This window comes from Cherax quadricarinatus, chromosome 28, assembly GCF_038502225.1.
Source record: "Cherax quadricarinatus isolate ZL_2023a chromosome 28, ASM3850222v1, whole genome shotgun sequence".
NCBI classification, from domain to species: Eukaryota; Metazoa; Arthropoda; class Malacostraca; order Decapoda; family Parastacidae; genus Cherax; species Cherax quadricarinatus.
This window is the reverse complement of record NC_091319.1, coordinates 39985743-39997236: the sequence shown is the minus strand read 5'-3', so window position 1 is coordinate 39997236 and position 11494 is coordinate 39985743. Positions and strand designations below refer to the sequence as shown.

Below are 11494 nucleotides of genomic sequence, written 5' to 3'. Positions count from 1 at the left end.
ATATGGGCCCTTAGGGGCCCAGCCCTCTCAGAAGGGGCAAGTATCTTGTTTACTGCTACATCAAGTAATTACAAGCAGATATTTAACCAGCATGTACCAGTTACATGGTCACTTGGTTCTTTGCAAGTGATCAGTGTTGCAAGAGTGTAGTTTAAATACGAGAAAATCAATCTCTTACCTTAGGGGGCTGTATGGGAATTTTCCGCGCGCTCTCAAAAAAGAATCGAAAAATTATGGAAATTGAGTTATTTATACCGAAAAATAGCTTAACTCTTTGGCAACACAATGGTACCAGAATGAATGTTCTACGACGTTTCTACAAGAAATTATAGTCATTTATATTAGGTATAATCTGCATGACAGTGTCTTCCATTGCAGACACTGCAAGGCTCCAGGTGGACATCAACCAAATCTTTCAGTGGGCTGCAGAAAACAATATGAAGTTCAACGATGAGAAATTTCAATTACTCAGATATGGTAAACACGAGGAAATTAAATCTTCATCAGAGTACAAAACAAATTCTGGCCAAAAAATAGAGCGAAACACCAATGTCAAAGACCTGGGAGTGATCATGTCGGAGGATCTCACCTTCAAGGACCATAACATTGTATCAATCGCATCTGCTAGAAAAATGACAGGATGGATAATGAGAACCTTCAAAACTAGGGAGGCCAAGCCTATGATGACACTCTTCAGATCACTTGTTCTATCTAGGCTGGGCAATAGGGATTGACAGTTCAGAAGCACCATCTTTTAGGAACTTAGACGGGATGTTATCAGGGCCTGTGCTCTTAGTTGGGTTTAACCTGCTTAGTTCTTTTTGAATGAAGTCATGAGATACACTTACTAGTTGACAACTGTTTGGGGTTACCCCTTTATTGGTATAGTATGTTTGAAACTTATCAGAGTCTGTGTTAAAGGTAGTTGATGCAGCTGGTAGTTTACTTACTAGTGTTGATGCAACAGATGTGTAGTAGGAATTAAAGCAATTTGCCACCTTAGATGTTTCGTGGCATACCTCATTATCGATAGTGAGTACTATGTTAGACCTATCTACTGGCTTATGGCTATACCCCAACTGTTTTAGTTGTTGCCAGAGCTTTCTGGGGTTATGCTTATACTCTTTAATTTTTGAGCAATAGTGCTTTGCCTTTGCTCCTTTTATAAGTCTCTGTACTCTGTTCCTCACCCTTTGGAATTCATTTAGTGCTGCAATATCCTGTCTGTTTGCTTTAAATCTTTTTAGCAGCTGGTCTCTGAATTTCATATTATCTAATATCTCAGTATTCATCCAGGGTTCAGTTCTTCGTTTAATCCTAACCTCTTTAACTGGTGCAATATTATCAAGGATGGTAGTGATCATTGTTTTGACCCTGCTAAGGGACATATTGACACCGGGATAACGAATAAAGAACACTGATCCGTGCGTTTTTATGCATAAAAGTATCTCAAAGAACACATCTAAACACTTACAGAGAAGTGTGATCAGCTTCTTTAGCGATAAGATTGCGAATAATAAAGACAAACCTTGAGAAACATAGTGTACCAGTGTGAGTATTCTCAGACTGTGGAAGACGTGGACATTCAAGGACACTAGCTTTTATCAAGTCACCGATACCTGCTGAAGGTGTAAACACCATAGCTCATGCTACAAGAGCAAGGTAGGTTTCAAACTATCTTGTCATACAGGGGACTGCGCAGTTCTTGTGTCGGAAGGGGTTTGAAGTCATCCATTAGTCGGCAGTGAGGTGCGGACTTTTGAGTCTACACACGTGAGTATTCCAGTCAGCAATCTGTTTCTGAGATATGCTGACATAATACCCCCTATGGATAATTCTACTCACCCATAATAAATTATTTTCCAGCCCGTAAGGTAGTGCATAAGACAGCTTCTCAAGGCATCGCCTGCAGGGATGGCTGTGTAGGTGAAAGCTGTCTTTCACCATACGTCCCCCTACAGTCCACTATTTAATCTTTGACTTGTAGCATTTTCCTCAACAATGTCACTAATGTTGTGGTCGCCAAGTCATTACCACTTATTCAGTGATTATGGGCTCTACATGCTTTATGATTATATGCTTTGTTATACTGCCTGCATTTTCTGGCACTTGGCACTCTGCCCAGCACCCATTTATGGTATTCTGAAGAGAGTCATTTCCATGAACGAATCTGGTTGGACGTTCTACTCACCAGTGTAACACTGCAAGTTCTTGATGATGTTTCATGACAACACAAAAGATCTAGATCTATTTTTCAGCTCAAAGAAAATAATCTATTATTAATGTAAATTCTGATACTTTTTTTTTATTAACTATTTATTTTAAATTTAAATTTTAAGGAATTATTTGAGAATTTTTCAAAGAAATCACATTTTTTTTAGGTTAACGTCTCAGTTGTTCTAAAATCAGTCTACCGACAAGGCAAGATTAGTCATATGAAAGTCATGTAGTACTTTCCGGACTATGGGAATTACAACATCAAGCGCATAAGATCTTAGTTAAATAATTTAGCACTTACCAGATTTCCATGTGAATGGTTCTTTAACAGTGGATCCGATGATGGGACTGTTGGCTTGCAACGTGGCCGAAATCTCAGACACATTACTAGCCTTGCTGGGGTCACTGTAATGAAGGAATGAGTTACATAGTACTCTGTAAAGCTTTATCAGCTGTTTAGTTCATTGTTGAGCTGTGTCAGTAACTTGGTTCACTGTAGTGTTGTGTCAGTAACTTGGTTCACTGTAGTGTTGTGTCAGTAACTTGGTTCACTGTAGTGTTGTGTCAGTAACTTGGTTCACTGTAGTGTTGTGTCAGTAACTTGGTTCACTGTAGTGTTGTGTCAGTAACTTGGTTCACTGTAGTGTTGTGGTAATAACTTGGTTCACTTTAGTGCTGTGTTAGTAACTTCGTTCATTGTACTGCTCTGCCAGTAACTTGGCACACTTTAGTGATGTGTCAGTAACTTAGTTCACTGTAGTGCTGTGTTACTAACTTGATTCACTATAGTGCCGTGTCAGTAATTTGGTTCACTGTAGTGCTGTGTTAGTAACTTGGTTCATTGTATTGTGTCAGTAACTTGGTTCACTGTAGTGCTGTGTTTGTAACTTGGTTCACTGTAGTGTTGTGTTAATAACTAGGTTCACTGCTGTTAGTAACCTGGTTCACTGTAGTGCTGTGTTTGTAATTTGGTTCACTGTAGTGCTGTGTTAATAGCTTGGTACATGGTAGTGCCGTGATAGTAACTTGGCACACTTTAGTGCTGTGTTAGTAACTTGGCACACTTTAGTGCTGTGTTAGTAACTTGGCACACTTTAGTGCTGTGTTAGTAACTTGGCACAGTTTAGTGCTGTGTTAGTAACTTGGCACACTTTAGTGCTGTGTTAGTAACTTGGCACAGTTTAGTGCTGTGTTAGTAACTTGGCACACTTTAGTGCTGTGTTAGTAACTTGGCACACTTTAGTGCTGTGTTAGTAACTTGGCACACTTTAGTGCTGTGTTAGTAACTTGGCACACTTTAGTGCTGTGTTAGTAACTTGGCACAGTTTAGTGCTGTGTTAGTAACTTGGCACACTTTAGTGCTGTGTTAGTAACTTGGCACAGTTTAGTGCTGTGTTAGTAACTTGGCACACTTTAGTGCTGTGTTAGTAACTTGGTGCACTGTAGTGCTGTGTTAATAACTTGGTGCACTGTAGTGCTGTATTATTAACCTGCTGTGTTAATACCTTGGTGCACTGTAGTGCTGTATTATTAACCTGCTGTGTTAATAACTTGGTGCACTGTAGTGCTGTATTATTAACCTGCTGTGTTAATAACTTGGTGCACTGTAGTGCTGTATTATTAACCTGCTGTGTTAATAACTTGGTGCACTGTAGTGCTGTATTATTAACCTGCTGTGTTAATAACTTGGTGCACTGTAGTGCTGTATTATTAACCTGCTGTTTTAATAACTTGGTGCACTGTAGTGCTGTATTATTAACCTGCTGTGTTAATAACTTGGTGCACTGTAGTGCTGTATTATTAACCTGCTGTGTTAATAACTTGGTGCACTGTAGTGCTGTATTATTAACCTGCTGTGTTAATAACTTGGTGCACTGTAGTGCTGTATTATTAACCTGCTGTGTTTATAACTTGGTGCATTATAGTGTTATGTCACTAAACTTATACACAATAATTCTGTATCAACAATTATTTACGCTGTACTATCCTATTACTACATTTATAATGTGAGAAATCACACAAGCACTTGGAATTTCAATATTTTTTCACAGTGGTTTTTCTGCACATTGTGATTTCACCTGTTTTATCTGTGTGAGAAATCACAAAAGCACTGCTTGGAGGTGCTACCTTCCTATGTTAGAGGAATGTGAGAACATACTGTCTAGCACAGTAAAGCTGTACTATTTCTTCCTTATATATACAATAAGGGAATAAATTGCTGGAAACTACGCAGTCCCAGCATAAGTCTGTTAGAATGGTGCAAGAGTAGAGTGCAATTTTGAACAATGTTAGTGATGGTCATCTTCCTCCGAGGTAGGCGTCTGCTCAGGTCGTTGTGCTAAACAGCTCATTTAAAAGAAAGAAGGAATCGAATTCTCTCTTTTAAAACATGATGGTCATGCCTTGTACAACCCGAGTCAGGGGTTATACAGACTCGGTTAAAAGTGGTTTACAAAATTACCAAATTGTTCATTATGCAATATTTCCTTCAGAGACCGCATCTCACCTCTTGTATCATCTTTCGCGATGGTTTTAACAGTTTACTTGATCCTCAGAGCTTGATTTGTAGTCTCCAAGCTTGTTAGCAATAGAAAGGTATATAATTGAAAAAATATTATAAAACAATACAAGCAAAGGCTTATTCAGGCTACATTTATTCCCAACTGAAACAATTATTCACAACATTAAACCTTGATATTTTTTTAATGCTTCTGATTGTGTTAGAAGTGTTAGCCTTGCACAAACACTAAGACGTTTGCCTAACCATTTATAATCTATCATTCTTGATTTAGTGATCGGAAACAGTTAGTCATTCGCCTCAGCGTTTTGGGGGGAGATTTATCAGTCTTGGTTGAGCCATTGTTGCCTTTTGGGTATACTACTGAGAACTGTGAAAAGCGAGGCTGTCTCGTTTCTGTATTCAATCGGCTCGATTTTTGGGTTCAACAGGGCTGTAAGGCAGGTGGCCACGCACCACGGGTATACATTAGTAACATCAGATAGTTCCTGACAATGGAACTGAACTTCTCCAGGCAGAGGGGCTGACAACCTCAAATCTACGACTTCAACCTCAAATCTACGACTTCAACCTCAAATCTACGACTTCAAGGGTGATGGACTGATTACATCATCTCCACATCTCTACTGTTCCTGCCTACTTTCTGTATTCGACTGAAGAAGCCTACTGTGTAGGCGAAACGTTTCGAAATAAAGTTGCCTAACTGTTGCCTATGTGTCTTACCTGCCAACATTAGTAACATGAAAAATAGAACAGTCCTGATTAAATTGGATTTTGTCAGTGCAGTTAACTTAGAAAGGATATTGTTCAAGGTGGGGTTTTCAGACATTTCACTTCCTTCTACTTACTCATTTAATCATGTTATATGTTATAGTTGTACTTCTTGGCTCCTGTTTGATGAACATTAAGTCAATTCATGTAAAGGTGTGCAATATGTGGCCAACTCCCCTCCTCCCACTCATTTTTTGTCTGGTCATTTGGTTTTTGAATTAAGGCACTTTGCCTGGCACTATGAAATCCCTCGTAGGAGACAGCCTAGATTTACAATTAAGCCCAGCCAGATGTGAAAAGGTTCTTCCAACTCCAAAATCATTGAGAATATATGGCGCTCCTCTTGGGTCAATGCCAATGATCTGATCCTAGGTAAAAAAATCTTAGACCTCAGGATGATGGAAGGCAGTATTAGAAAAACTGATGCACACAGTGCCTTGGTCCTACTTACCAGGTGCATGTCCCTCCCAGAACTGACCTACTTCTTGAGATGCTTCCCAGTCTTCAACAGTCACACACTCAAGGCCTATGATACCCTTGGAAAGTGTTCTGAACCTTTTCCTTGAATATGGACAGTGGATGCAAGCCTAACTTCTAGTCAGACTTAGACTGGGAACATGTATAATGCTCCAAACTGCCCTGCCAGCTATCTTATTCTTTACAATAGCATCAGACAAGTTACAGTAGCAAAGAAGATTCTCCCAGATGACCTAAGTGGTGTAGCAGGGGTACAAAAATCTCAGCTGCGCTAAAGGAATTATGGAGTGGTAGAAACTTACTGTTCCAGTGCCAAAACCCGTTGCACTCCAGGCCTACAAGCAGTCAAGCTGGGATAATCCCATTGCTGAAAACGTGTAGAACATACTCGCTGCTGTGATGTATGTAAGGGGCACTTGTCTCAACGTATCCTCCATATGGCATGCTACAAGTATGTTACATTTTATTCGGCGTATGTAACACTCCCATATAGGCTGCCTCCGAACCAGCGAACCAGGTGGTAAGGATTTATTGATCATTAGGGGCCCTTTCGTCTGCTAATCACAGAAAAGTCTGCCAAAGCTGTGAAGTAACGTGGCTCACTTGTGACACGTAAATTGACAGAATTGTCTGGGTTGCTGGTTGTACATGATGCATTCTCTGGCTCTTGCTTTTGCTTTCTTGTTCACCGTGTTGTACACTTAATATTACATTACTGCGCATATTGTACATAGTGTAAGTAATTGTAAATATCAGCTGTTTATATTTGGTGAAGGAAAATTCAAGTCATATACTGTTGTTGGGTTTTCATTGTTCCACCAGATCCCATTACCACCAGTTATGCAGGCCATAAAACGCCTGTGTTCGTAATATGGAAGCTCTGTCCGGGAGCTGGAGCTGGTCGTAGTGTAGTCAGATTGTCTCTTGCTAACGCTTTCGTCATTGTGGCATCCTGTAAGTCGTACTGTGCTATTGCTGCATATTACATGTATTGCAAACAGTGTTTTGTTATAATGAGTTAAGCCATCAACACGTGTTAGGCGACGTGTGTCTGAGTATACTCTACTAAATTTGCTCCGACTATCTCTACAGCGTTGCTGGCGAATTGCTCGTTCCATTGGCATAAAATATCAACGAATTCTTACTGCTGCACAGCTTCGTGCAAGTATTCGTTACAAATTAAAGGATGAAGCGTACCAAACTAAGGTTTCTGCTTCTACAGGGGCTATTTATCGCCGATCTCCTCTTCGGTTTCTTCGTAATGTGGGAGGGATAACTAGACCAGAAATTTCATGAAGCAGATGGTGAGTTTGGTTTCTCTCAGTTCAAGTCATCTTCGTTGGTACTCGAGTTGGCCAAACTCAATCTTGAAACTACCAGAGAGTAACGTGTATTTACCAAAGAGGCGTTTGCCAGAGAGAAGGCGAGGAGGAAGTTTCGTCAGAATGTTGGTGAAAAGTTTATTGAGCAGAAAGCGGTGCTGCTATTATCTAGTTTTATTGATACTGAGCCTGAACACATTTTCGAGGCATTCGAAAATCAGGCTCATGCATTAAGATGGCCAGTGGAGCACTGGGCAGCACTTGTGCACACAGCGTTGTACGGCAAAGTGCAGGTAGGTTGGTTGATGAGGACTTCGCTGACAACCAGGCTGTTAAAACAACTGTTATTGGTGCATATCAGTGAATTCCCGCCAAGTACATGAGGGAAATCAAACTGTGCAAGCGTCAACTGGGTCAGTCTCATGTAGACTTTGTTCGAGAGAAGGCAAAGAATTTCACAAAGTGTTACAAGGCCAGTGGTGTCACTAATTATATTGAGTTAGTACAGCTTATTCTGATGGATAATTTCCTTGAATCTGTTGGACTATAGGTTCGGGTGTTTCTCGAAGACCATTCATTGGCATCTACATTAGAGACAACCAGGCCAACCACTCCTTTTCCGAGCGGTCTAATCTTCCTTCCCAACAACCCAACAACCAGGTATGAATAGAAATCGTCGTGGACGGATTCCTGACTGGAGAAAGAAGTTGGAGGCTGGAAGTGAACAACGGCACCAACCAAAAGGTCAGTATTGTGAAGAACATCTTCAGGTTCGCAGTCAGCATGGAGAACAAGGACATCAGTCACGAAGTCAGTATAGTGAATGGCGTCGCCACAAAGTCAACAGGAGGCCAGACCAAAACCGGAATCTATAGTTTGTTTCCACTGCCGCAAACCCGGCCATGTAAAATTAAACTGCCCCAGATTAGTTAATCTAGCGGTAAGTAGTAAGTTGAATAGGCCCCCAACCTTCGGGGAAAATTAATGTACTTCCTTGACATACAAACCAGCAAGAAATAGATGACTGCATGGCACCATATTATAGTACATGCCACATCTCCTTTAAGGAGAATGATATTAAAATTAGGGTATCCACCTCCAGGGATACCGTGACTTATTGTTCCCTCTTAAGAGAGGGAGTACTTCCAACTTCTGAGACCTCATTAAATTCCTCCGTATTGTTAAAAGCATGTGGGGGAGCTGTAGCCTCTATCCCTTTGCATAAAATTTTTGTGGACGGTAAATATTATTAAATATTATACAGGATATATAATTGTATGTGTATCTGAGAGATTCCCCATGAAATATGCCGTGTTATTGCTAGGTAATAATATTCTAAAGTCAACAAAATGTCCAGAATCCACAGTGACACTTGCTACCATCCGCAAGTGTCTTGAACCAACTCTAGCCCTACTGTCTGCTGTCTGCTTCTGCTGTCTGTTGTCTACTCTCTGCTGTCTACTGTCTGCTGTCTACTATATGCTGTCTGCTGTCTACTGTCTGCTGTCTGCTGTCTACTGTCTGCTGTCTGCTGTCTGCTGTCTGCTGTCTACTGTCTACTGTCTGCTGTCTACTGTCTGCTGTCTGCTGTCTGCTGTCTGCTGTCTGCTGTCTACTGTCTGCTGTCTACTGTCTGCTGTCTGCTGTCTACTGTCTGCTGTCTGCTGTCTGCTGTCTACTGTCTGCCGTCTACTGTCTGATGTCTTCTGTCTGATGTCTACTGTCTGCTGTCTACTGCCTACTGTCTGCTGTCTACTATCTGCTGTCTACTGTCTACTGTCTGCTGTCTACTGTCTGCTGTCTACTATCTGCTGTCCGCTGTCTACTGTCTACTGTCTACTGTCTGCTGTCTCGTTTGACTGAACACTAGTCAGTTGGTTGTGAGTAAAGGTGGTTCGGTTAACCTCCCCGACAGGATCACAGTCTATCCCTGGAAGAACGGCACACTACTAGCGTAGGATCATACTTGTGTGTCGACTCTGGCTGACAGCTATGTCTGTGATACTGCCGATCACAGGGAAAAAATACAAACTCAGAGTACTAGGCTCTAGGTTCATAACATCATGACTTAAGAAATCACTAAGGTGCCAAAGACAGCCCCTTGCTGTACATTCTACAAGATTGATGGACTGAACACATCGACTCCAGGTTGAGGGACTGATTACCTCATTCTCCTCCTCTCCTTACGCCTTCCTCTTTGTATTGGACTGATGAAGCCACTGTGTGGCGAAACGTTTCCTGAATAAAGATTCCCATATGTTGCATAAGTGTCTCAATCTTCAACTTGTCGATTTTTCAAACCATTCATCACACACTTTTTCTCCTGCCTACCTCCGTCACTCTCAAGACTTCACTGAACGGGTTCATAAGAACATAAGAAAGGAGGAACACTGCAGCAGGCCTGTTGGCCCATACTAGGCAGGTCCTTTACAATTCATCCGACCAACAAAACATTTGCCCAACCCAACCCTCAATGCTACCCAAGAAATTTTTTTTTTTTATATTTTTTATTTAAAAGCAACATACACATAAACCATAATAAGAAAAAAAAAACACAAGCCGACAATTAGCAAATCAAAAAACCGTGGCAGACGATGTCAGTACACACACAAAAAACAAAATACATTTTAACACATTGATATAACAAAATTCTACTGAAATAAACCCAATCAGTTTACGGAAAAAAACATACCGACTACTAAACAAAACGTCGGAGTTGTAGATGAATGGTTCAGAGAACTGACATGTTGATAAATTAGACACATGTGCAACTCTTGGGTATCTTTATTGATGTCCTCAATAAAGATACCCAAGAGTTGCACATGTGTCTAATTTATCAAAACGTCGGAGTCATTATAAAACATGTAGGAATAAGTTCTATAATCATGTATATATATATATATATATATATATATATATATATATATATATATATATATATATATATATATATATATATATATATATATATATATATATATATATATATATATATGTATATACATACACATGCACATATACACATACATGTATGTGCACATGTGTTCTTACAGAACAGACTGGATTATAGACGAAAAAATACGCAAAATGACTTATCACTAAATAAACTAAATATATAACATCCATAACAGAAGTGGCAGACAATGTCAGGTACACACAAAATACATTTTAACACATTGATATAACAAAATTCTACTGAAATAACCCAACCAATTTATGGAAAAAAAAAATATACCGACTTCCAAACAAACAGTCGGAGTCATTATGAAACATGTAGGAACAAGTCCTACAATCATATGTATATGTATATATATACGCATGCATATACACACATACGTGTATGTGCACATGTGTTCGTACAAAACAAACTGGATTATACATAGAAATAAAACGCTAAATGACTAGTCACCAAATAAACTAAAAATATATTACATCCAATAACAGAACTATACCTAAGACATTGGTTCCCACAAAAACACCTACACACACACAAAGTTAATGTTACCGATTAACACTCAGTATATAATATGACCTTCCATACAAAATGAAGGGTATATATAAACCCCATAAAATACCTATATATTCTCGTTCATAGTCCATAATGTACCCCTTCAACACGATAAAAAAAGACGTATGACAAGGATAAAGCTATCATCAGATTCGAATATATAAAACATATCCTCACATATACATATGAATATAAACCCCCTATATAAAATGGTTCTTATAACAATAAAAGAAAAAAAAAACAGAAAATCACATACAACTTTTAACTCTGTGGTTTTACAAAATTCATAAGGTCTACATACCCCGGAGCCCCCGACGGCTCCCTGCAAATAAACTTTACCCACATCAACCACCTTGCAACCAGTCAACCTTCCGCATCAGGCTTCCAATCACTCCAAGAGGACACACCACTGAAGAGACTAACCCCTTGCCTCTCACCCCGTCACCAAGCTGAGTAGACGTTCAACAGTAAGTCCACGATATCCCTCAGGAAAACTAGTTACCCACCTTCCCCCATATAATTGTTTGTTCCTACACGCTGTCCTATAAAAACACGCCGCCAACGCTTTTATCCTAATGTTTCCCTCCACCTCCCTCATCCCCCAAGAGACATACAAGTAATCATCTATTACGTATCTGATAGCCCTCCCCACCTCGTTGGGCATCCCTCCCATATCTAACA

The 11494-nt window shown here is 39.9% G+C and overlaps 1 protein-coding gene across 2 annotated transcripts in view; it reads right to left on the bottom strand.

The window, feature by feature from the left end:
* Positions 1-11494, bottom strand: part of LOC128693117 (adhesion G protein-coupled receptor L3) — a 305787-nt gene that overhangs the window by 77755 nt on the left and 216538 nt on the right. For both annotated transcript variants that reach the window (XM_070089532.1, XM_070089533.1), the window contains exon 18: positions 2519-2622. In XM_070089532.1, coding sequence (XP_069945633.1) covers positions 2519-2622 — 104 coding nt within the window. The remainder of the gene's footprint in view (positions 1-2518; positions 2623-11494) is intronic.